This window comes from Mesocricetus auratus, unplaced genomic scaffold (assembly GCF_017639785.1).
Source record: "Mesocricetus auratus isolate SY011 unplaced genomic scaffold, BCM_Maur_2.0 Super-Scaffold_100010, whole genome shotgun sequence".
Taxonomy (NCBI): domain Eukaryota; kingdom Metazoa; phylum Chordata; class Mammalia; order Rodentia; family Cricetidae; genus Mesocricetus; species Mesocricetus auratus.
The window spans coordinates 48,293,238-48,320,924 of record NW_024429194.1 but is presented as its reverse complement, the minus strand read 5'-3'; the positions used below and the strand labels follow the sequence as shown (position 1 = coordinate 48,320,924).

General features: G+C 42.3%; 1 protein-coding gene across 2 annotated transcripts in view; it reads left to right on the top strand.

Annotated features, from left to right (window-relative positions):
- Cdk15 (cyclin dependent kinase 15) overlaps positions 1-27,687 on the top strand; it is a 96,080-nt gene that overhangs the window by 22,299 nt on the left and 46,094 nt on the right. For both annotated transcript variants that reach the window (XM_005070600.4, XM_040753539.1), the window contains exons 7-9: positions 9,927-10,050; positions 11,896-12,016; positions 25,480-25,573. In XM_005070600.4, coding sequence (XP_005070657.1) covers positions 9,927-10,050; positions 11,896-12,016; positions 25,480-25,573 — 339 coding nt within the window. The remainder of the gene's footprint in view (positions 1-9,926; positions 10,051-11,895; positions 12,017-25,479; positions 25,574-27,687) is intronic.

The following is a 27,687-nucleotide window of genomic DNA, read 5'->3' as shown; positions in this document are numbered from 1 at the left end:
GGGTGAAACTAGGTCCTTGGCCTTGCCACAGAAAAGAATTTCAGATTGAACCGACATGAGGCAGTGTTAGAGCTTATTGAAAGATGTGTGTTTGTGTGCGCGTGCGCGTGCGCGCGTGCGTGCGTGCGTGTGTGTGTGTGTGTGTGTGTGTGTGTGTGTGTGTGTGTGTGTGTTTCAGACACAGTTTCTCTTTGTGTAGTATGTAGCCCTGGCTACCCTGGAATTTGCTCTGTAGATCAGGCTAGGCTCAGACCCAGAGATCCACCTGTTTCTACCTCCTGAGTTCTGGGATTAAAGGCGTACACCACCACCGCCCACCTATATAGGATTTTAAAAGCTCTATCTCCATTCTCTCTTATGATAACTGAGATGATAAATGGCTCTAGAGGCATGTTGAACAGTATTACAATTTTATGAGATAAAACCAGGAGCCACTAACGTTTCCAACATGATTGGGGTATATCCTTCCACTGTAAGTGAACTTTCTGGTGACATTTGTAGATAATTTCAGGTATACAGTTGGATAGAGAAAAAGACTGTAAGAAAATCTTAATTGTGCTGGAACTCATGACTTCCAGTCAACAAGAGGTTTCAATCAAACTCTAAGTTGAGGGCTCCTATCTCTGCTCATATCCCCATAATCGTCCCTTTGTATCCTGCATCAACAAACACCATGAATACCATTTAAAAGTATATTCTTGACTGCAAAGACATTGTAAATGTATTAGCAGTCCATTAATTAGCAGAAGAATTTATGGGTGGGTAGTTTCCTATGAAGGCAAAATATCATCCAGTCTAAGGTAGGGGCAGGAATGGACTCCCCAGGAGGAGGCAGCTGTGAAAGTATTAGGGTGATGGGAAAGGTACCCCCAAACGGAAGCTAATCAGTAAATACTCACTACGTAATTCATGGAATTAGAAGCAGTTAAAGGTGTAATAAAATAGGACCCACAGCATGAGAGTTCTACTGTGTGGTGCTACTCCATAAGGGACTTACCAGATTCTTTTATTTATTTGTTTGTTTATTTACTTACTTTGTTAGCATACAAAATAAAGGACTCCACTGTGACATCTTCATAAGTATATTGGTGTCATGTAATGGCATTAGGCAAGGAGGGAACAACTCAATTTTTTTCTGTATAGTTCACTCTAATGACTATGTAGGAAGTGGATCAGAGGTGGAAATTTCTCTTTTGTGTGTGTGTTATATTCCCTTGACTTGACATTCACCTTCTATGTTGCCTCCAGCTCCCACGCTGGAAATCCTCTTTCTCCACTGATTCTTAAATGCTGGCTTACAGCCTTGGCAGTGAACCTCGTTCAAGCAGCGGTGTACAGATGTGAGCTGATGCTGGGAAAGTGCTGGTCTGTGATCAATTAGCCAAAATTGATGGGTGAAGGAAGAGTCAGCAGGAATACTTCTGGCTTTGAGTAACAAGACGGATGGTTGTGAGGGAGTAACAGGAAGAAAATGGATTTTGGATGGATACAGTGAATTACATTTCAGCCTGCTGAGTGAGGGCTTTATGGGATGTTTAAGTGAACTTCAGACTATGTGAGTCTAAAAGTCAAAAAGGATATTTGTAGGCTGGGGAGATGATTTAGTAGGTAAAGTACTTGCTGAAGAGGCACAAGGCTCTCAGTCCAGATGCCTAGCAGCCACTTCAAAGCCAGTGATGGTGGTATGCATCTGTAACCTCAGTGCTGGGGAACTGGAGACAAGTGAGTCCTTGGGGCTTGCTGGCCAGCTGCTCTAGCCAAAACAGTGAGCTTCAGGTTCAGTGAGAGGCTTTGTCTCAAAAAATAAAGTGGAGGGGCTGGTGGGATGGCTCAGGGGGTAAAAACACTTGGCACCCAAGCTGAGGACCTGAGTTTGATCCTGACACCCACCGTGGAGGAGAGAACAGACTCCTGAGGGTTGTATTCTAAAAGGCACAGGTTCATCTGCACATACACACGCTTGCACATGCACTCACACAGACATACATGCTGTAGAAAATCCTTTCGTACACTGTGAAGAGTTGTCACCGTGATCCGTTTAATAAACAAGCTGACTGGCCAATAGCTGAACAGGATAAAGTTAGGCAGAAAAGCCAAACTGAGAATGATGGAATGAAGAACAGCAAAGTCAGAGGAGACAAGCCAGACAGAGTGTTGGCTTTACGGACGCTGTAACGATACGCGACACACAGTTACTGAAAGGGAAGCTAAGTATTTAATTTAGAAAATTACTCACACGATACCAAACCCCGAGAAGCCCAGCAGATCTCAGCTAGCGACTGGACCGGAAGCCGAACTCCAGGAAAAGAGAGCGAGACTTCCTGTGCGCTGTCTTTTATGCCTTCCCCAGTAACGCCCCTAGCCATGCCCAAAAGTGGGCTTGGCTAGTGACGTAGTTCTGCCTACATACGTATACGTCTTTATGTCCAGCCGTATACGTCTTTAGTCCTGCCTAAAGTGGGTGTGGTTAGCGGTGTGGTAAACCGCCCTTTTATTACCTCATCTGTATGCGCCTCTAGTAAGTCACATGTTTCATGGCGGCATAGACTTCCTCCTACAATTCCCCTTTTAGTCTAAAAAAGGACAACTAACTTGTGTCCATGAACAAAATGTATCAAACATCTATTCTATCTAAACCTAAACTTATCTTAAAGAAACACCCAAATATGAACACCTCTTTCCAATCCCAACTCTAAAATAATTGAAAACTAACACTAACAGGTGTAATCTTATAATATCAATAGTAGGGAGAGGGGGCGTGGAATTCTCAAAACTACTTCCTGCTGAGATGGGACGATGATAATCTCATGGGGACCTGTGAAAAGAAAATGTTAGTATAACAAAATCTCAGTAGAGCAGACAGTCTCAGTATGGCAGGAGATGCTTGATTGAAGTTCCTGACTGGGGTTCTAGTGTTGATTGAAGCTCTTATCTTGAAGCTCTGGTCAGATCGTAGAAGATGTGCTATTTCCGTTCCTTGGTCTGGAGTTGTGTCGAGTGATGTAGTTTCAAGCCAGTTTCAGGATAGTGCTTGTCAGGTGGAGTCAATGATGTGGGGCAATTCAGATGCCTCCAGTCGAATCAGGTGAAGTCAAGGAAGTGGATCCTCATTCTCTTTCGGAAGCCGTTGAAGATTGCTGTCAGGAAATCCCTTGTTCTCTGGAAAACTCAAACATTAATGTTAACAAAGAAATATTTTAACTTTCACATGTAAGCATACAGAAGAGGTGACAATAGGGAAGATGGAAAACCTGGAGGAAATTAGACTGTTCAGAAAAAGAAATCCACAGATAACAGTCCCTCATTTTATTTCTTCTGTCTTATATCAATGGCTCTTTGATATAATACAGAAATTCTGAATTGTATTTAAATAATATGCTTGGGTTTAGAGTAGGAGAGCCAATCCAACTCCAAAGCCAGCTTCAGTTAAATGAATGGGAATTGAGGTATGTGAAGAAATAAAGATAAAAGTGTACTATGAAAAAGCAATATGGAGAGATTTAGACTTTGATACCACACAGTGTGTGTTTGATGGTCCTCAGGGTAGCTATTCATTCTTCTACAGGAATCCATATGTCCAGTATTCTTTGCTGAGTTTACCTGTGAAGACAAAAACAAACACTTCTCTTTCCTTTTAGGAGGTTACTTTACCCATGGTGGACTATGAATTTGTAGATGGGATGTTATCTTCCTCCTCCTGAGATGTTTTCTGTTCTGATCGAATTTTAATTAATTTTGATGGAATCCAAACCTTTTCTTCTCCTGTGGAAACAAAAGCATAACCCCTTCCCCAACGTAACACATATCCTGGTTTCCAGACTGAGGTCATAACATCCTTAAAGTACACCGGTTGGTTCAGTTCAGAAGTCTTCTCTGTAGTCCAGTGTCTTTCTGCTGCAGTTTGTCCTTTTTCATCAGCATTAAGAAAATTCAACGTTAGTAAAGCATTGTGTAACCTGTGTCTAGGTGTCTTTGTTTTCCCTGGCTGTTTATGAAGCATCTCTTTTAAAGTCCGGTTAGATCTTTCAATTATCGCTTGTCCTGTGGGATTGTAAGGTATACCAGTTACATGTTTTATATTATAATATTTGAAGAATAGTTCCAATTTACTGGAGACATATGCTGGACCATTGTCAGTTTTTATTGTTTTAGGTATACCCATAACAGCCATCACCTCTAAGAGGTGTGTAATAACAGAGTCAGCTTTTTCAGAGCTGAGGGCAGTAGCCCATTGGAAGCCTGAGAACGTGTCTATAGTATGGTGTACATATTTCAAACTGCCAAATTCTGGGAAGTGAAATACATCCATTTGCAAGAGTTCATTTCTGTGAATACCTTTAGGATTACAACCTGCTGGTAATGGAGTTTGATTGTACAATGAGCAACTGGGACAATTTCTTACTATTTCTTTGGCTTGTTGCCAGGTGATAGAAAAATCCTTCTTTAAACCTTTGCTGTTAACATGGTGTTTCTTATGAAATTCTGAAGCTTCCAACACATTACCTACTAATAAACGATCAATTTCATCATTGCCTTGTGCCAGAGGACCTGGCAGACCTGTATGGGATCTGATGTGTGTTATATATATAGGATGAGTCCTGTTTCTGATGATTTCCTGCAATTGTAAAAACAATGAGGTTAATTCTGTATTATCAGGAACAAATTCTGCAGTCTCAATGTGCAGGACAACTCTTTCTGCATACTGAGAATCCGTGACTATATTGAGAGGCTCTGTAAAGTCTTTAAGTACCATGAGAATGGCATATAACTCTGCCTTTTGTACGGAGTTGTAAGGGCTTTGAACTACTTTACTTATATTTCCTGATTTATACCCTGCTTTACCTGATTTGTTTGCATCCGTGTAGAAGGTAAGAACTCCAGAAATAGGTGTTTGCCTCACGATACGTGGAAGAATCCAAATTGTTTTCTTTATGAATTTGATTCTCTCTGTTTTGGGATAGTTATTACTAATACTTCCCAAAAAGTCACTGCAAGCTATTTGCCAATACTCATTATCCTTCCATAAGGAGGAAATTTCCTCATTCGTTAAAGGTACAATAATTTCAGCTGGGTCTTTCCCAGTCAGTTGACGAAGCCTTAATTTACCTTTTAATATCAAATCTGAGACCTTTTCTATATAGGTTTTCAATTTTTTATTCTGTTTATGTGGCAGAAATACCCATTCTAGAATGATGTCGTCCCTCTGCATTAATATTCCTGAGGGGTATTCTCTAGATGGTAAAATAACCAGAATACAGTCCAGATTTGGATCCACACGGTCCACATGTGCTTCTAATATTCTCTTTTCTACCCATTCTAATTCTTTTTCAGCCTCAGCTGATAGTACTCGTGGGCTGTTTAGGTCTTTATCTCCTTTTAAAGCCATTTTCAGGTGTTTTAAATCATGCCCTTCTACACCAATAATCGTCTGTAATTGAGAGATTTCTCCTAATAGTTTTTGAAGATCATTAAGAGTCCGGTAACGATCTCTTCTGATCTGTACTTTCTGTGGTCTAATTTTCTGAGCATCTATTTTATAACCTAAATAGTTAATAGAATCTCCTCTTTGTATTTTTTCTGGAGCAATTTGTAATCCCCAGCGAGGCAAAATTTCCTTTACTGCCTCAAACATCTTTTCCAAAGTATCCTTATTTGAATCAGACAATAATATGTCATCCATATAATGATATATTAACGAATGTGGAAATTTTTTACGAATTATTTCTAGAGGTTTATTCACAAAATATTGACACAAAGTTGGACTGTTTAACATACCTTGAGGTAGTACCTTCCACTGGAATCTCTGTACCGGACGGGAATTATTATAGGTAGGTACTGTGAAGGCGAACTTTTCTCTGTCGTTTTCTTGTAACGGTATGGTGAAGAAACAATCTTTTAAGTCTATAACTATAATTGGCCAATCCTTAGGAATTAGAGAAGGTAACGGCATCCCAGGTTGTAGAGACCCCATAGGCTGAATTACCTTGTTGATGGCTCTAAGATCAGTAACCATTCTCCACTTACCAGACTTCTTCTTGACAACAAAAACAGGTGAATTCCATGCACTAGTTGATTCCTCAATATGTCCAGCATCTAGCTGTTCCTGAACTAACTTCTCCAAAGCCTCTAACTTCTCAGATGTCATAGGCCATTGACCCACCCAGACGGGTTCCTCTGTCAGCCATTTTAATGGTAGAGCTTTTGGTTGCTCTGTAGGTTTGGCACTAGCATCTTGCTTCTGCACAGCCTGTACATTTGGCATCTGTTTTCTGTACTGTCTTACTATATTCTTACTACCACTAAGAGCTTGTCTATAATTCCTAGCTGATACAGGAGGAATTTTAATCTGCGTATTCCATTGCTGGAGTAGATCACGACCCCAGAGGTTTATAGCAATATCTGCAACATATGGCTTTAACCTTCCTCTCTGTCCTTCTGGCCCAATAAAGTCAATCCATCTAACGCTCTGTTTAACTTCAGATAGGGTTCCAATCCCTAAGAATTGAACATTAACCTCTTTTAAAGCCCAGTTTTGTGGCCAGGACTGCTGATTAAGGATAGTGACGTCACTTCCGGTGTCCAGTAATCCGTAAATCACCCTATTATTTACCTTAACCGGAAGTTTGGGTCTATGATATTGTATAGAAGTTTGCCAAAATATATGTTTTGTATCTCCTCCTGATGTAATTGTTTCATCCTCTGGAGCTAATGTATTATCCAATGCCGTATTATTTACAATGGGCAGTGGATCTTCTAATTGTCCTGGGAGAGGCTGTCCTCCACTGTCACTGGGAATGACCGGATAATCTTCCTTTTCGGGGCTCCATGGAGCCCCGGAAGCCCGTTTCCCTGCTGCAAAGATCTACCTTGTCTGTCTATTGTGGAAAAGCATTCATCAGTCCAATGGCGCCCCTTCCCACACCTCCTGCATAGACCAGGAGGCTTAGGCCTTCTGTTTGATGCATTCCTGGTAAAAGCATTATTTCTAGGAATGCGTTGTCTACAGTTCCTACTAAGATGTCCTATTCTACCACAGTTAAAGCATGTTGGATCTTTACGCCTATTTAAATTCTTTGAGATTGCCTTCCCTACCCATGCCTCTATATCATCACAGGTAGGGTATTTGGCATCCTGGTGCCTCCTCAAGCCTGTAGAAATAGCTTCACCTACCCAAGCTCCTGTATCCTGACTTTTACATTCCAGGTTCGCTGTATGCAGAACCCATTCCTCCAATGGCGCTGATCTTATTTTTAATGGCCAAATTACCTGCCTGCATTGAGGATTCGCGTTCTCATACGCCAAAGATTCTATAAGGAGACGCCTGGATTCTGGGTTCGCTACCTGTACCTCTACTGCTCTGGATAATCTCTCTAAAAATTCAGTGAACCTTTCCCTTGGGCCCTGTAATACCTTGGTGTAGGGTTGCATTATCTCTCCTGTTTCACAAACCTTATCCAAGGCATTTAAAGCAGCTGTACGGCACAAAGACAACATGTGCTCGTCATATGCAGATTGAACCTGCGTGTCAGCGTAAGGACCCTCCCCAAGAATCTTGTCTTGGGGTACTTCATGACCGTTTTGCATTTCCTGAATCCTTTGTATTAAGATTTCAAAACTATCCTGCGATGACTGCATGACCTGTATAAGTTTATTCCTATTTTTGAGCCATTTCATTAACAAAATTATATTGATTATGAAGCTAATAATCACCATCATGGGTAGGAAGCACCTTTCAGGTAGGTCCTCAACCCTTTCTAAAATCCCATCCATACAAAAACCAAGAAAATTCTTAACATCCTGCATCATAGTGTTAGCTGTTGACATTGTATAAAGCAGTTAAGTTTGTTACCAATGGAGTAACTCAGGCCGAAATCAACAGGCTGCCAGCGAAAGAGCACGTGGCCGGAGTCAGCTGGCCGCCAGTAAAACAGCACGTGGCCGCTTGAGAAACCTTGGAATACCTAACCTTACCGGCAGGTAGAAGGTGCTGGTTCCTGGCGGCAGGAATCGTGCCTTGCCGAGCGAAGTAGTGAGGAACTTAGCGAAAGGAGAGTCCACGTGTGCCTGGTCGGGCCGAGAGAAGCCCTGGGTCCCGATTCCAATCCCACTTCTGACACCAAACTGTTGGCTTTACGGACGCTGTAACGATACGCGACACACAGTTACTGAAAGGGAAGCTAAGTATTTAATTTAGAAAATTACTCACACGATACCAAACCCCGAGAAGCCCAGCAGATCTCAGCTAGCGACTGGACCGGAAGCCGAACTCCAGGAAAAGAGAGCGAGACTTCCTGTGCGCTGTCTTTTATGCCTTCCCCAGTAACGCCCCTAGCCATAAGGAGAGAACAGACTCCTGAGGGTTGTATTCTAAAAGGCACAGGTTCATCTGCACATACACACGCTTGCACATGCACTCACACAGACATACATGCTGTAGAAAATCCTTTCGTACACTGTGAAGAGTTGTCACCGTGATCCGTTTAATAAACAAGCTGACTGGCCAATAGCTGAACAGGATAAAGTTAGGCAGAAAAGCCAAACTGAGAATGATGGAATGAAGAACAGCAAAGTCAGAGGAGACAAGCCAGACAGAGAATGAGTTATACATATTTAACAGGGTAGAGGTAAGGGCACGATCCTTGGGGTAGTAAGGTAATAAGCCTGGGTATTGACCAAGCATTTATAATTAATATAAGGTTCGGTGTGGTTGTTATGAAGCAACTACTGGGACACAGAGAAACTCTGCCTATACACACACACACACACCATACATTCATATATAACCACAATAAAGAAAACCAGTAAGCTAGAGAGAAAGACACCTGGTGTCAGTATCAACCTCTGGCCTCCACGTGCATATTCACACACAGGTGAGCACACCCAAGTACTCACATGTGCACACATGCATCTCACATATGCACACACAAACACACACACACATTTGTAAAAAGAGAAATTTGATTTGGAGGTAAAGATTTTGAAACGATCCTAATACCGTTGTCGACTGTGGCCATATTAGAGGTAAGATGGCCAATGGAGAGTAGTGATAGAAATGCCGAGAGAAGGCCAAGGACAGAGCCCTGAGGCCGTTGACCATTAGAAGTGGCGTCTATAAGCAATCAGCCAGCCAGATTGGTGGATGGAAACAATTAGGAGGTTGTGGAGCCGAGGAGAGAGAGTGCTTCAGGGAGGAAACGTATGGTCAGCATTGCCAACTGCTGCAAAGACGATTCCTTTATTTTTTTCTCAAACTTAAAAAATAAATGAAAAAAAAACCATCGTGTGTGTGTGTGTGTGTGTGTGTGTGTGTGTGTGTGTGTGTGTAGAAGAGCAACTTTGTGGAGTCAATTCTCTCCTCCCTCCTTTATTTAGGATTCCAGACTAACACAGAAAGTACTTTTACCTACTGAGCCATCTTACTTCCCTCCCTTATTTCTTAATACCACCTGAAATATATTTCCCAGTTGGTTCTCCTGATATCAATAGATTTAAAAGAGTTCATATCAGAGCCTGGAAAAACATAGCAAGTATAATAAACTCTAAACTATCATTTCCAGGTCAACTTTGACCTGACATACTAAGTTCATCTGTGGACAAAAATTATATCTTTCACATCTAAACCAATTGCAAATGCTCTTAAGGAGACCTCAAGGTTTCACTTTAGATTTTTAAGCAAGGGCAATTCCTTCAGTATCAAAGGAACGGGATGTCAGGAAAAGCCAGAATCCCTTTGTTTGGGATGTAGTCTACTCATTTCCCTTGACCTTTTCCCTTCTTTCTAAATGATTCTAAAAATCTCTCTCTCTTTCTTTCATCTCTCAAGGGACACTTTCACTCTATTCTTTTAGAGGAATGTTTTTGATTTAGAGACGAAATTAACACACAGTGGTTCAAGTGTCCTTAGGTATGGTGTTCATTTCTTCCAGCTTTTCATGTTTCAACTTCTGCGAGGCCTGGCATACATCCACCACCAGCATGTTCTTCACAGGGATCTGAAGCCTCAGAACTTGCTCATCAGTCACCTGGGAGAGCTCAAATTGGCTGACTTTGGTGAGTTGCCTCTCAGGTCTGCTTCTGGCCTATGCACAATGAGTCTTTTGTATGCATTTGTTTGAAGCATTGACCAGGCTTGGCCTTTGAAAACTAGAGCCTAAGAACACGATGCTGTGTGTGGATATCAAACTGACATACAGGAAATGGGAGGCAAGAGAGAGGGAGAGTGTGGAAGTTTCTTAGAATTCCATCAAGACGTCTAGCCAGAAGCCTAAAATAGGTCCTCATATTATCCCACTGTCAATTTTGAGTTAGTGACATCTGTAGAGTAGACTGTACTTAAGAGATGTCCCTATATCTAAGTGGATAATGACAACTGTGTCAGCATAGATCAAGGTTATCCCAGGATGGCAGAATAAAGAAGTTGACCCTAGATTGTAGCATGGACTCCTACATAAATGGAAATGATACTTGGTTCTGCACCCTTAAATGTCAACGTCACCTTGACTACATTCTTAGCAAAGAATATAGACTTCACCTATAACTGTGTCTTTCCATTTTAGCATATATCATAGTTTATATTTCTATTCATAGATAATGCAACATGGAAACACATACACATACACACATATATACTTGTGATTTTAGATTTTATTCTCCTTTACTAGAAAGTAGTTGAGAGTCTATTTTTGCTTATCATTATATTCCTAGTATAGTACTAAATGCTCAGTGAAATTTGGGGGGAACAGGGTCTCTCCATGTAGCCCTGGTTGACCGTGAACCCACTGTGTTGACCAGGCTGGCCTTGAACTGGCAGCAATCCTCCTAGCTGTCTCTCCCAAGGGCAAGAATTACAAGTATTCATCACCACACTTGGATGACACACTGGTTCTAGTATTTTATTGTTTTGTTTAATCTTTTTATTCTCTGTTTTAGATAGTGGGGATTGAACCTAGAGCCTTGCGCATGCTGGGAAATTACTCTACCACTGGGCTACCTACCTCCCCAGCTCTGACACGCAGGTTCTTGTGAGACAAGAAGCCAATCTTCTTTGTTGGAGGATGTCAAATGGCATCAAATTGCTTTGTAGTGATGGCTCTCATCCCAATATTTGTGCATTCAGCGGACAGTCATTCAGCAACTCTCCACAATACAACCCCTCTTGTTAAGGTTTTTCCCAACTGTGGGTACAGCTGTTCTGTAAGATGGGCCACTGATTCACAACAGTACTCTTGTTTTGTAGAGGAGCACTTGAGAGGAAATGACCTCAGAGTCTACCACATTAGTTAATTTGGATCAACAGTCTTTTTCTACTACACTGGTAGAGAGAGTTCCAGACCACAGAAATGTAAAGCAGATATATTCATCCTGAACCAAGTCATTTCACTGCTACTGTAGAGACCCACAGTGCAGCAGTAGGGTGTTCTAGAAACAATCTTTACTCACCAGAGCAGTCAGAGTTTTCATGGTAACCCATCCAGTCTCCACCTGTCATGTGGCTCCACCATCCTTCAGATAATTGCCCAGTGGCACACTTCAGTGTAGCTGTCACCGTCAGCTCATCATAGCTCAGAGGGAAGCCGAAGGCACAACCCTAACTAACTAAGGGCACGACCTGGAAGTTCAACATCACCTTTATTCATACCAAGTAAGCAGGAATCTAGTCACCTGACCACACTTGGCTGCCTTATCTAGTTACAGTGCAGGCCAAAATTAAGAAACCTTCTTGGTGCAATATACACAAACCTCAGGATAGCTGAGTGCCTCTGGTGAGAGCAACCACCAGTGGCATGTTATCCTTAGTGTTGTTTACTCTGCCGTTTATGCTCTCCCACACAGTGTGTCACCGTGCCTCCCCAAAAGACCCAGGGTAATGAGTGCTGTCTTACCCTCTTTGGACAGGTCTTGCTCGAGCCAAGTCCATCCCCAGCCAGACATATTCTTCAGAAGTGGTGACACTCTGGTACCGGCCACCTGATGCCTTGCTGGGAGCCACTGATTACTCCTCTGAGCTGGACATATGGTAAGAACTATTGCCAACAAAACAAAGATACCCATGATGGTTGCCTTACCATCTGTGTTCAGCTATGCATTGAAACATTGAAACATGAGGTGCTTTGTAATACATGTCTCACGTGGCTTTTGTAGTCTGTGTATTTTACAGTGAAAGACACGATGGTCCCAAGAGACTTGCCCAAGGCATCTTCTGTCCCCGTGTCCTTTTCATCACACCCTCCTCCTAGCCTTCCCCTTAATTCCTTTGCCTTTCCCCTCCTTGACCACTAGACATCAGAGAAACAGACAAGCATACACTCTCAAACTATAGACAGGCAGGCAGGTAAGAAGACAGGCAAGCAGCCAGCCAGCCAGACACACACATAATAAAGTTAGTATTAAAGCCGGGTGTTGGTGGCACACGCCTTTAATCCCAGCACTGGGGAGACAGAGGCAGGCGGATCTCTGTGAGTTCGAGGCCAACTTGGTCTACAAAGTGAGTTCCAGGACAGCCTCCAAAGCTAAAGAGAAACCCTGTCTCGAAAAACCAAAAAATAAAATAAAATAAATAAAATTAATATTAAAACAAGGATAATGTGCTCTCCCCATCACATGCTGAATGGGACTGTGATTCATGCCTGAGAGCTGAAGGCTTAAGGATTACTAGGGTGCAGTGGTGAGTGGGTGCTCAGACACTTGTCACCCGAGAGCAGAAATGACTCGTTATGTGGGTCTTACATCTTACTTATGAATTGGGGGATTGGTGTGTGGAGGTCAGAGGACAACCCCGTAAGTCAGTTCTCTTTCACATGTGGGTTCTGGGGAATCAAACTGAAGTTGTCAGGCTTAGCAGCAGGCTCCTTGATCCACCAAGCCCTCTGGCAGCCTCCGCTATTTGCTCTTATTGCTAGAGCTATCCCAGTCGTGTGGGGACCTCAGTTAGGTGTGTAATGACTTCTCAGGTATAGCCAGCTTCTCAACAGTAATAAAATGTATGGACCTTTTTCAAGGCCTTAGAAAACAGGCTTTATATAAACATGGGCTCTAGTTTTAAAAATCAGTAATAGTGTTTTTTCTTCAGAATTCTATTTTAAAGTCCAGCTGTTATTTAATTTGAATGTGACAAGATAACATTTTTCTTTTTATTCTGGTAACAGAAGATTTTTTAAATTGTTAAATATAATTACTTCCTTTCCCCCTTCCCTTTTCTCATTCCAACATCTTCATGTTTTCTCTCCTCACTTACTCACAATTCATGGCCTTTTATCCTTTAATATATATAACAGATAGATAGATAGATAGATAGATAGATAGGTAGATAGATAGATAGATAGATAGATAGATAGATAGATAGATAGATAGATCCTAAGTATATAAGCACTACTTGGTACTGGATAGCCAATTAGGGAGCTAATCCCAGGGGAAGGCTAATTTTCCAGTTCTCAGCATACCTTAGCTGTCTGTAGTTCATTGTAGTTCTTTGTCTAGGAGTGGGGTCCTATGAGATTTGCCCCTTCTGAGTTAGCATTCTGTTGGTATTAGCATTCTGTTGGTGTTATCCTAAGTCAGGTCTTGTTTGGGCAGCCATATTATTGAAGTGTTGTGGGTATAGCTTCCCTGTCATTTCCAGGAGGCAGTCTCACAGCAGAGTTCCTGGTCCTCTGGCTCTTACAGTCTTTCTGCTCCCTCTTCCTCCATGTGTCCTGAGCTGTAGATGTAGGAGTTGTGTTGTAGGTGTATCCACTGAGCCTATGCGCCCCTGGCCAGCTGTTCTCTGCATGTTTACAGCTGTGGTTGCTATAATGGTTTCTGTCTTGCAAAGAGAACCTCCTTTGATGAGGGGTGAGAGCTATGGTATTTGTGAATATAAGGATAAGTGTTTAGAGTGCGGTTAAGAATTATGCTGGTTTAATGATATAAGGATAGTAGGCTCTGCTAAGAAATGCATGCCACTACTGCACTCTTAGGGATAGCTTGTCCTGCTGGTCACTGCTATGGCCATAGGCATCACAGCTGGGGAGGACTGCCGGTTGCTTCCTTCCCTTGGAAGCTTTCACAGCACCTTCTGGAATTAGGAAAGCTAGTCCTCAGAGAGGAGGCTTTCAGGTCAGCTCCAGTTCAGATCCTCTGGGTCCTGAACAATAATAGATTTTATTTTAATTAAACAGGTAATTTTTCATCAGGGTTAAATGTTCAGATTTCTCAAAGAATTAGGAAATGAAGACATCTCCCCTCCCACAGTGCAACCAGTTGTGGGCTCCCGATACTGGGCCATTTCTAGATCTGTCACCTGCTACTCAACTACTCTGGGGCTGTCAGCCTACATGGCTCTGCGGGCTCAGCTTCAAAGGCCTTCAGCAGGCTCAGGCACGCTCGGCTCTTAATGATGCCTCCTGCTTGTGTTTCACAGGCGGAGTGGAGCTTCTACCCATCAATTTTAAACTTTATTGTAGAATATTTTAAACATTGAGATATATATGTAACATGTATAGGTAGATCAGTGATTCTCAATTGGGGCAATTTTACCCCCCCAGGGGACATTTGGTAATGTCTGGAGACATCTTTGTTGTCACAGCTGGTGGTAGGGTGGGGATGCTGCTTAACATCCTGTATTGCAAAAGACAGCTCTCATGGAAAAGATTTATCCAGTACCAAATGTCAGTGTCATCACACCTAGAACCCTGGGCCAGTTTAAGAAATGTAACACACAACCCCAGTACCCCGTGCAAGGACCACAGCACCGTCCATACTGTCCCACTATTGTGTGTGCCTTCCCTGCCTGCCAGCCTGCCCACCACCGAAGGAGCTTCTGCCTGAACTTCGTCTAAGCTGTCAGTCCTTACCCCTCCCCCCCTTTAGAAACAATAGTTTCCCATTTTGTTTGTATTCTTAAAAATTCTTTTAGTGATCTTATTTTTGCCTACTTTTGATCTTCTAAAAATAATTTTTAAAAATTACATGTATTTATTTATGTATTTGGGGTTAGGAGACTAGTACAGCAGCTCAAATATGAGGTCAGAGGACAACTTGTAGGAGTTGGTTCTCTCCTTCTACTGTCTGTGTCCTCCACATCGAATACAGGTCATCAGCAGGCTAGCCATCTTGCTAGGCTTACCTTCGAGCTTTGTAAAAAATACTATTGTATTTGATTCAGTCTTCTGTGGCTGTTTTCTCTCCTAATGCAATGATTTCTAAGGCTCATCCATTTCCTGTTAGTCATCATCTCGGATGTTTCATTTGGGTTTTGCTTCTGTTATGTTTTTGTGTTGTTGTTGTTGTTTTTTCTCATGCTGATGAGCTGTAACCCAGCTCCAAGGTTCACGTGTGCCAGGCAAGGGATTCACCACTCAGTTATATCTGTTGTCCTCGTTCCTGCTGATTTGACAGAACTAGTGTTTGCATTTAAGGGTTTGGGGGATTGTCTTTTGATTATTTTTGTTTCTTGAGAAATGGTTTTATGTAACTGAGGATGGCCTTGAACTTCTGATCCTTCTGCCTTCACCCCCGTGAACACCACCATCAAGTGCTATAATTAGGGAAGCACAACTACACTCTAATTGTTATAGAATACTTACTATGGGCATATTTGTTCCGTTCCATCTTCACAAATAGTATCCATTGTTTCCCAAAGCAGTTATGATAGTCAGTATGCCAGCATTTTATTACAGCATCTTGAAGTCTTCTGCACCAACTTCCTATCACTGTGTAGAACACAAAATTCCCCAGTCAAGTACGTAAAGGGGAGTCTTATTGCCATCTAAACGTTTACTCCCTAATACCGTTGAGGTTGGACCTTTTTTTCTGGATTATTTGTTATTAGTGTTTCCCCTGTCATTTGTTCACTTCTTGTTGGTTTTCTCTGTCTCTCTCTATCTCTGTCTTGATTCGTTGATAAGCATGTTCTTCACATATGTTGGATATTTTAGGGAGTTTATCAATTATGTGTATTGCAAGTAGCCTCTCCCGATACAGGATTTTAGTCTTTCTATCTTGATGTCATCCTTTTGAACAAAGTTCTTTTAAGAAAATCTAAATTACATTTTCATTGATTGGTTTGTTTAGTATGTGTGCTTGCATGTGTAGGAACTCATTTGGTTAGTATGTAGAGCTCAGGATATGACTTGTGGGAGTTGGCTTTCCCCTTCCACTGTGTGGATGCCAAGGACCCACGCAGGGTTCAGGTTGGTAGGTTGGCAGGTTACTCACTGAGCCATCTTGCCAGCCCTTGAACAAAGTTCTTAATTTTAACACTGATGATTTTATTAATATTTTCCTCATGCCTTCCCCCTTTTTAATTCTTGTTTTAAAAAGTCTTTCCCTGACATCAAGATGATACGATATAGTAGATCCTTTTAAAAGTTTGTTTTTATTTTCTTTTCAAGTTTTGGGGATTTATTGCATTCTAACTATGTGTGTGTATATGCGCTGAATCAAGGTACCTAAGGAGGCCAGAAGGGGGCATCAGGTCCCCTATAACTGGCATTATGGGCAGTTGTGAGCTGCCTAACAAAGCTGCTGAGAATTGAGCTCTTTCTCTGTAAGAGAAGAAAACTCTTTTACCTACTGAGCCATCTCTCTAGACTCTCTTTCAGATTTGATTAATTAATTGATTGGTCTGATTAATTGTTTCGGCAGGGCCTTGCTATGTAGCCTTGATCAACCTCCCAGTTTTCTCTCTGAGTTCTGACATTACAGGTGTGAGCCACCATGCCTGGCCTCTACTTCCTACACTGACTTTAATCTATGGTAACCAGTAGTCTAATTCCAGTTTCTTATGTTATCTGCCATGCTGAATTTCTTTATTAAATGTGATACTTTATTAATTCTTTGAGAATTTCATATGTGCACACAGTGTATTTTAGTTGTGTACAACCCCAACTCTCCCCTTACCACCACTCAGATCTACTCCCCAACTTCCCTCATTACTCCTGTACAGTGTTTTTTACTAACTCACTGAGTCCTGTTTATGCTGCCCACATTCTCATGGGTGTGGTGTCATCCACTGGAGTAGGGTCATCTCTAGGACTACACCCTTGAAGGCCATCTGAGGAAGTTTCTGAGGCCTTAAATGACGCATGTTCCCCTTGGGGAGAATTTGCATGGAAAGGCTAGAGATACACTTTTTAATTAAATACACATACACTTTTTAATTAAAACTACACCTAATACAGTTTATACATTAGACAACATTATAATTTTGTGATTTTGTGTACTTTTAAACAGAGAAAAATGACAAAATCTTCAAGTTACAACCCTCCTCTCCAACCCCAAAGGCCAGAGAGGTGTCGCAGTAGTTAAGAGCACCGGCTGCTCTTCCAGAGGACCTGACTTTGATTCCCAGCTCACACAGGTTATCTCCAGCCACTCGATGAGTCTGAGGCCCATCTGAGTACTGGAAAACAATCTTAAGTCCTCTGAAACAGACATCTTTCCAGCTCTCCAAAACAATGGGTTTTTTTTGTTGTTGTTGTTGTTGCTGTTTGTTTGTTTTTAATTTGACATTGTTTTATTTGTTTATTTATTAATATATCTTACCTAAGTGTTGGCCTACCATCTAGATCTTGAATTCCTTATATCACTCTCTGCTAAAAGGAACTACAGCTCTTGGAAAACTTATCTGATTTTAAGGTGGGAGCAAGGGAGTCTAAAAGGGACTTGAAACATCTTGTGTCTTACAAAATGACACAAAATAAATGGAGACATGTCAAAAGGACATGGGAAGCCGTCTGAAGATGCTTCCTCTAGTCAAATCTGGGACACTTTTAACATCAAAGTAAATTATGAGAGAAATTAATTATAGCCTAGTGAGTTAAGAGTCCATACTGGAGACAGCTGGCTAGCTAGCAGAGGACTGGGAAGAGAAGTCCCACCTGCCCCACCCCCACAGACGAATGCCAACTAATGTCAGAAGAAACAAACAAACAAAAAACCTGACACAGTTGGCAAATCATGCTTTTGCAATCAATACAGCAGCACTCCACTGGAAGAAGATTCACTGGTGCTTAACTAAAAGGGGATGTCTGCTGAGGAAGGAGACATTCACATGCCACAAAGCACAGCTCCACAGATTACATATACATTACAGAGAAAAAGCAATAACTTTATGGCAGAGAAACTTGGCAGACCACACCTTAATGGCAGCAATTAAAGAGAATATAATGAATAATGGAAAGACTGACATGGGCTTCCTAATAAGATATACTGTGAACACAATGTCATTTATGTGGTATTCCTGGAAAAGGAAAGTCTATCCACCTCCCACCACAAGGAAGTATCAGATAAGCCCAATTTAAGGAACAATCTACTAAAGCAATTGGTCTGTAATCTTTGGAAAAATCAAGGTTTTTTGGTTTTGTTTTTGTTTTGTTTCAATTATTTTTCTTGTGAAGGTGCTGGCGCTCAAACCCTGCGCATGCTTTATACAGACATGGTAGGCCAGCCATCTACCAGCACTGCATGCCCAGATCTGGAATCAGAGTCTTAGAAAGCCATGACAAGTGAGAGCACTAGAGAGACATCTCATCTACATGCAGTCCATGGCCCTAGGCTGGATCTTGGGGGAAACTGAGTAATAAAGAATACTGGGCGGCCAGTAAGATGGCTCAGCAGGTAAAGGCGCTTGCCATATAAGAACCCACATGAAGGGGAGAGGAGAGAGCCAACTCCACAGAGTCGTTCTCTGACCTCCACATGTGCTCCATGGCACACATGCCCACACTAAAGACAAATATTAAATTATAAATTAAATTCACCCCACTTGTTTGCCTAGTAAAACAAAAACAGTAACATGTAAATAGGATGACAGGCATCACCCCCGAGTTTACCGCCTGGTCACTTTCAAGTCATTGCTAAAAACTGGGGGGGTTTACACTGAGTTCCTCTTCCCTCCCATGCTCTCCTTTTCTGGGTGATGAGAGGGGTGGGCAGAAAGGAAGAAAAGGGGCATTCTATTCTGCTAGGTGCTGTATGCTGTCCCCAGCATTGGACTGAGTGCCTTTGTAGGGAGCAGATGCCAGGCTGTAAGGAAGCAATCAGCTCTTTGGGAGCACTGGTGACCGCACTGTCAGTAGGGGGTCCAGAGCAAAAGCACTAAGATCTGGTGGATAATAGGTTTTCTGTACCCTATTAGGTTTCCTCACCGATGCAGTAAGCCAGATGATGCCGAATTGAAAAAAAAATAGAAGAACAGGTTTATTTGAGCAAAACAGCTCTCTGATGGGTCCTCCAGTCCCAGAGATCAAGACTGGAGACGCCACACTCAGGAACTAAAGCAGGGAGTTTATATCGGTTGTTGGCGAGGGGTGAGGCGGTGTCTGCCACAGGCTGGATTTATGCCCCAGTGTGGTGAAAAGTTGACCACTTTAAGCAGGGACTTGGGCTGCTGGCAACTTCAGAGAAGGAGTTGCTGCAACCAACAGTGCAGAGCCGGGCTTTTGGTGCCTTCCCTTTGTCCAGAGATTCTGAGTGGGTGGGGTTGGGAGAGACAGGAACAGGCTTCTCAGACCTTCTTGAGCTGCCGGAGGAAGCTGGAGGTTCCAACAGAGCGGTGGTGGATTGTGGCAAACGTTCTCTGTCAGTGTTCTCTAGTCTCCCGACACTTTATCCTGCTTGTCTTTCTCCATATCCCTTTCAAAACTTAAAAGGTCCTCGTTAGGGTCTTAGGGAGAAAAGATGTTTAGAATCATTACAGACTTTATTTGGTGATTCTTTTTGGCTTGTTTGCTTTTGAGGGCGGAGCTATATTAACATGTACATAAACCAGCGTGTTTAACCACTTTATATAACAGTTCGGTGGCATTTGGTACATCTGTGTCATGTGATCATCATCTCTGTCCATCTCTAGAACCTTTCATTATCCCATATTGAAACTGTACTCACTAAACAGCAAATTCCTACTAACTTTCCCGTTGGTCTCTAGGAACCGCTGTTTCATTTTCTCCGTGAAGATCCCAGGCCCTCACCCAGCCCCCTGCTTTGGCAGCCATGACAGCCTGCAGAAAAGACTCAGCAAGATGTAGGCCCCTGACTCAGCAGGATGTGCTGTGTCCCCAACCTTACCCAACCTTGCCCTACTTACTGAAAAAAACCACAGACATCCCCCATAAGATAAAGAGCCAGTCAGAGCCCAGGCTAGGAGGCTCTGGATGTGCTTTACTGATAAAGATGGAATATAGCAACCACCATTAAATGTGGCAATTTTCCAGCTGCTGTAGGTAACCAATCAACTTAGATCAGGTTCCTGCAGCCCCGGTGGTGCACCAATCCTGAGACTGTTCCTAAGCAATTTGCAGACCACCAGACACCCCCGTCTTGTCCTACCCCCCAAAAATGTCCCACCCCACTGTGGCTCAAGGTCTTTCCTGCTCCACTGCTGTGGCGGGATAGGTCGAGAGACCTCATCATTAAAAAGACTCTTTGCTTTTGCATCAGGTCTGGTCTCTTGGTGTTTTGGGGGTTCAGAATCTGGGCACAGCACTGCACATCTGTGAACTAGGCTGTTTAAAGTACTACACGTAACTGGTGCTGGAATCACAGACTACTTGCCCTTCCATGCCTGCCTTCTTTTCATTTAGCATGGTGTTTTCAAGGTTTATCCTGTCTGCTACATGGAGATTTTTATTAAGATTTGCTGTTATTTGTGTGTGACATACGTGCACATCCATGAAAGCCAGAAGAGGACCTTGGATCCTCTGGAGCTGGAGTTATTAGTGGTAATGAGCTGCCCTGTGTGGGTGCTGGGAATAGAACTCAGTCCTGTAAGAGTAGCCAGTGCTCTAAACACTGAGCCGTCTCTCCAGCTCCTAGCACACTGAGTTTTAAGGATGGCTTGATTCTGAATCACAAGGTCCTCTCTTTGGTGCAGACTTCTGCTTGCTTTCCAATTATAGAAAGCCGTCCCTGCCTTAATCTCCGCTGTCGGGTTTCCTGCAGCAAACTTTCAAATATAAAATGTGGCCCAAGGAAAGTAACTGGAAATGTGGTGTCATTGCCTTATGTCATGTCACTCTAAATTAGCTTCAACAGTAAAAAATGAAATTCGGATTCATTTCTCCCAACAGAATTTTCATATGCTATGTTCCTTGCATCTCTAAAAAGCTAGGAACTCCTTGAGATGGTTTTCTCCCCCAGGGGATTGCCTAAGGAATTTGAGGAATCTCTCTCTTCTGGAAGAATTTGTTCATGCTTAGAATAGAGAGAAAAAAACTTCGGAAGATAGCCAGAAAATGCAGAAAACATTGAAGCTGTTTGTTCTAACTTGACTAAAGAACCCCATTTTGGAGTCATAAACTAGCCCTTGCCAACTTGCCCTTCTAGAAGGATGCGCCAGTTAAGGCCGCCAGCTCTTTGTTTCCCACTGTGACACCTCCATCACAGGGGCTGCCTCCTCCCTCCCCAGGATCTCCACCGCCTGAAAACCCACAGGAGAGAAAGCAGGGGTAAGAGGAGGCACAAGAATGGTGACTGGAAATGTGACTGAAAACAAAACCAGAGAACAGAAGGAAGTAAGAGCGGGCTCCTTAGCGGGACCCGGTGTGGAGAAAATCTGGGGTAGGCAAAATAGCTGATAGTTTCAAGACCCTGGGCGTTTTGTCTTTCTCTCTCCTTCCTTCCTTCCTTCCTTCCTTCCTTCCTTCCTTCCTTCCTTCCTTCCTTCCTTCCTTCCTCCCTCCCTCCCTCCCTCCCCCCTCTCTTTCTTTCTTTCTTTCTTTCTCTTTTTATTTCTTTGCCTCTTGAGACAGTTTCTCTGTGTGGCCCTAGCTGTCCTGGAACTCACTATGCAAACCAGACTGGCCTCAAACTCAAAGATCTGCCTGACTCCCCTTCCCAAGTGCTGAAGTAAAAGGCTTTTAAGAACATGGGCTTTAAAGACCCATGTTCTTAAGTCAAAAAAGCAAATGAAAGCAAACGAAGATCTGAAAAATAAACCGCATAACAGGATGACGGACTGGATTGTTTCAAAGCAACTGTTATACCCAGAAATGTTTAAAATGCTTTAAAACGTTTAGCTCAAACCCATTGAGTATGATAGTCATGGAAGTATTTAAGCCTTAGCCTCTGTTTTAAAATAAGCATTAGATAAAATAATTAAATATTTATTCAAGTATCAATAGTACCTAATGGATCTTCCAGGTACTGAAACATAATTGATTCAGGACTTTTGCTGTCTTGTGCTTGTAAAGCATGTATAAAAGCATGCTTGTGTATATACATATTGTATACATATGTATATAGTTGTATCTATAATATGTACATGAGCATCCTTAGACTCTAGGTTTTTTAGGTAAAGGTTTCAAGCTACCTTGACTTGCAAATGGAGAATTTTTTTTTAATTATGTATACAGCCTTCTGCCTGCAGGCCGGCAGAGGGTGCCAGATCTCATTCAAGGTGGTTGTGAGCCACCATGTGGTTGCTGGGAATTGAACTCAGGACCTCTGGAAGAACAGTCAGTGCTCTTAACCGTGAGCCATCTCTCCAGGCCCTGCAAATGGAGAATTTTAAACACCAGCATTTTATCTCTTTAACACTAAAACCCTGTGGTATTTTGAAGTGCTTACATAATGGTTACAAATGTTCTAGGTCTTGCCAAAGTACACTTTATGTAACTTTGTACAGCACCCTTGTATAGGATACTATGAAATTGTCTAACAAAAAGACTTCTTTCTTGACTTCCCACAGTCACAAGTATAAAAACAATGCTGATAGAAGTGGATCAGTGGTGTGAGCTAACATTTGAGAGGTCCAGGTTTGACTCCCAGCACCATAGGAAGAAAAAGAGTCACTTCGTTTTAGGCAGTGAAAGCTTTCTTGGGAGGATGGGGAAAAATAGGTGAACTGTAGGTTTACACCTAGAAATAACTATATTGGGTTATTTTGTTGTGGTGGTGTTAGATTTTGGGGGAGGAGTTGAGAGTTGTTTGTGTTTGTGGGTTTTTCCTCAACTCCCACTCCCCCAGAAGCCCTCAGCATGTCCCTCCCATGCAGCCTGCAGGTCCTGTGCAGGTAGCCACAGCTGCCGGAGTGTCTGCGTACAGCTGCCATTTCATGTCCAGGAGACAGCACTTGTCCTCATCCCCCAGCTCCTCCTCAATGTCTCCTGAGCCTTAGGGCGAGGCGGAGTTTGATATAGCTGTCCCATGAAGGATGGACATGTGAGAGCCATGTGGTGACACTAGACAGCTATGCTTCTGTAGCCCCACCCCCACCTGACCAGTACTAGCAATGGCTTTAACTAAGCTATGGTCCCCGTATGTGTATTCTCCTCTGTGTGCTGCTCTTTTGTGTCTGTTGTCTCAAAAGACAAGAAACAAAGAGAATATGAATAAATCTTTCTGTTTTCATTTTTATTTTGAGACAGGGCCTTACTCTCCTAGGCTGGCATGGAACTCGTTATATAGCTCTGGCTAGACTTGAACTTGCAGTCATTCTCCAGTCTCAGCCTCCTTAGTGCTGGAATCACAGGCACGTGTCACCACACCCACTCAAGAACATGGATATTTAAACACAAATTCATGAGAAGCCTTAAAGTGACAATAATTCTAAAAACCCACTCCAGGGTATTCTTCGCCAGATGCACAGGCCTCATTTGCCTGATCAAAATGTGTGATCCCATTTAAAATATCTCTGTACAGCAAAAACTGATTTAGAAAAATTATTCTGATTTTTTTTAATCAGAATAAAAATAACCTGTTTCTGGAGGGGTGAAGAGAAAAATAGCCTGCTGAGCTCAGTCTAATCTATGTTCCTACAGAATTGTAAGAGTAATCCAGTATATTAAGCCCAAACAAAGGAACAGGCCATAAAAATAGCTTTTGTTTATTTAAAATCAGATACAGTTACATTGCGATCTTTCTCTTAACACATCTCCTATCCTCAGACAAAACACAAGAGTGAGTTTTAAATTTAATTGTCAAGAAATATGCTTTCCCCTACACAATCATTAAAAAGCAGATTAAACAGAGTATGTCTAGAGTCTACAGAAAAAGTGAAGACTTAAGTATGAATAATATTTAAGACTGTAATTCAAATGAATCTTGTAATACATATTTAATACTATGAACATTTATAATAAAATGTTTTACTTAAAATGCCTTCCTTATTATATCACACAAGAATGGCAGAATAAATAGGGGAGGGGCTGAAGAAATGCTCAGAGGTTAAGGGTGTGTACTGCTCTTCCAGAGGGCCTGGGTTCCATTCCCAGCACCCACATGGCAGCTCACAACTGTGTGTAACTCCATCCCAGGGGACCTAATGTACCATCTTTTGCCTCCATGGGCACGCCACACGTTTGGTATACATGCATACATGCAGGTACTCACGCATACACATTAAAAAGTCTTTAAAAAGTAAAAACTTACAGAGCAAATGTCAGTGCGTGAAGGAAAACTGCAAACAAGAAGGTTTGCTTCATTTTTAACCCTCTAAGAGCCAAATGTTTGGGAGAGTGAATCAGCCATGTTTAGGAACATGCTTCTAGGAGGAGTCAAAAGTAAGCTAGCTATATAATTGTAGAGTCACTGAGGAGCCCAGCACCGATGACTCTTGGCTCCTTTATGGTTTATTTTAAGATTTGCCACATCATCAGCCTCTTAATATAGAGGATGAGGCCATGGGTTAGCACATCAGAGAGTCGGAATCAAATGCTGACTGTGCAGACATTTTAGGAGCACCTAAAGACAGTTTATTTCATTTAATGGCCTAAATCTTTGCATGTACAAGTATGGTATATTAGAAAGTAATCTATGCTTAATTAAATTTGTAACTACCCTTCCAGTAAGGAGAAACTAAAATTTGACCATATCATAATAGGATTTGCTAAGCATGAGTCTGTACGTGTGTGTGTGTGTGTGTGTGTGTGTGTGTGTGTGTAAGAGAGACAGAGACAGAGAGAGGGGGAAGATAGGGAGGGAGGGAGGGAGGGAGGGAGAGAGGAAGGGAGGGAGGGAGGGAGGGAGGGAGGGAGAGAGGAAGGGAGGGAGGGAGGGAGGGAGACAATGTGAGGGTTGCACTGTTTTCTCCTTCTGCTTAAGCCTCCCAAAGACTAAGAGTATAGGTATGCATCAGCATAACCTGGGTTGCAGTCTTCAAAAGCATGTTTAAGGTTTTAATTGACACAGAGTAATTGTATGTAGTTATGAAACAACATGCTTTTCTCTCTTAATGACACATATACTAGCATCTTATGCTGATAGCATCTTAGGTTTAATGGTCTAAATTGGGGATTCGGGGCTTTCCCACCCCACAGAACGGGGAGCTGGCTGGTGAGCTTGGGTGACTTAAGGTTTCTAACTAGAGCCTGCTTCTGACTGTTGCTTGCCTTTGACAAGATCTCTTTATTTTTATCCACTTAGGAACTTTCCTGACTCTGGGTTTTCAGAAACACGTGGCCCCTATTTAACAGTATCCCAAGTATTTCTCAGAAGGAGACATTGTAGATGTTAGGTTTTATATGCACGGCCTCCTTGTAAATATCTCGTTTCCTTTGCTAGGGGCGCAGGCTGCATCTTTATTGAAATGTTCCAGGGTCAACCTTTGTTTCCTGGGGTTTCCAACATCCTGGAACAGCTGGAGAAGATCTGGGAGGTAAGACAAAAATTCCTCATAAGAAAAAAAGAAATACCTCCATTACAGACTTGGAGCCAAATTTGCCTTAGAAGCGAATGAAGTGGTCCATCTGCTCAGTTACTGAACTGTACTTAGGGCGATAGAAGCTATGGCGTTTGCCACAGAAATGAGTTCCTTCGGGATGAGGGCTTTGGAAACCCCTGCTGCCCCATGCCAGCCTACAAGTCACCCCACTGAAGACATCTGGGTCTCCTGCTTCCTAGTAGTAGTAGTATTTTCTCCGTTCCCAGCAGCGTTTTCTGCCAGTACTACTTGGTCATCCCTGCGCTGTTAGCCTTCACTTTAATTCTATCGTAGACCTGGCCTGAATCTTCACCAACAGAGATAGGACACCAAATTTTCCTAGAACCTCATGAAACGCACTTCCCATGTCAGTGTAAGGGAAGCGAGGGTTTGTCGTGCTCCTGCACCTGAGCATGACGCCTAAGGTGCACATATGTGTATGAATGTGTGTGCGCGTGCATGTGTGTATGAATGTGTGCATGCATGCATGTCTATATAAATGTGTGTGCATGAGTGTATGTATGTGCATGAATGTGTGTGCATGAGTGTATGTATGTGTATGAATGTGTGTGCGTGTGTGTGTATGAATGTATGCATGCATGGGTGTCTATATGAATGTGTGTGCACATGTGTATGTATGTGCATGCTTCCATTTCTTTCCTTATTATTGTTTCTACTTCATTTGCATTTCAATTTGCTTTACTTTTCTTTGCTCTTGCTTTTTAGTCAGTGATATAGCCATACTTTCTATTTACTCCTGTTTTTCTTTTTATGATTTTTCCTATTTGGGTAAAGTACACCTAAAATTTGCCAGGTTGATCAATGTGTACCAAGTTACCAACAGGTTTGATAAATCAAGTCTGGTCATCTTTTGCCTAATAGATTACAGGTAATCATGATGTTGTATATATATTTTTAAATGAAAGAATGGATATTTTTTTAATCACAAGGAAATAGTCAATGTTATCCAAGCAGTGATGGTTCACTCCTTTAATCCCAGCACTTGGGAGGCAGAGGCAGGTGGATCTCTGAGTTCAAGACCAGCCTGGTCTACAGAACGAGTTCCAGGACAGCTAGAGCTACACAGAGAACTCCTGCCTCAAAAAACAAAAACAAAAAAAGCAGACAAAGAACAACAAAAGAAATGCCCAGTGTTTGAGAAGTTAGATGAATGTACCCTGATGCTCACATTGCACAGTTCACAGATGCTAAACATCACATGGGACTGCAAGTCAGTTCCCTGGGTAAGGGCAGTTGTTGCCAAGCCAGAGAAGCCAAAATTCATCTCCAGCTCACACCATGGAAGGAGAAATTCCCACAAATTTTCCTCTGATTTCCACACAGGTGCCACCCCAACACACACAATATAAAAACAGCACCCAATAAACACTAGGGGACAACAAAAGTGAACTGAGATGGGAAATGTTACCATTTTAGCAATTCAGTGTACAGTTCACTACAGTCAGGTCATTGATGCTGCTGGGCCAGCATCTCTGCGATCATCTCTGGCACCTTCAAATCACCCCAAGCCAAGGCTTTGCAGTCATAAGCACACACCCATCCCATCCTGAGAATCTCTCATCTACTTTCTGTCTCTATTGATTTGTGAATAACACATCACTGAAGTCATAGAGCATTGGTCTTTCTGGGTCTGGCTTATTTCACTTGGCATAATGTCTTCGAGGTTCATTCATATTGTATGTGCATCAAAGCACTTTACGCTGGGTTTGTCAGTTGCTATGCTTGATCTAGCTCCTTGTCTTCTGATGAAGATAAAAATGTGCTGTGAGACACAATGCAATGTATATAAATTAATCACTAACATTAAACTTCAGTTTGGCCACCTGGAGGATATTATGGGAAACATGGGACAAATAGGGAGCATTCATTCACAAACAATTTTTTTCAAGCTCTCTCTCCCTCCCCCCTCCTCTCTCTCATTGTTATTTGTTTTGCTTTTTTTTGAGACAGAGTTTCTCTATGTAGCCCTCGCTGTCCTGGAACTTGTTCTGTAGTCCAGGCTGGCCTTGAACTCACAGAGATCCACCTGCCTCTGCCTCCAAAGTGCT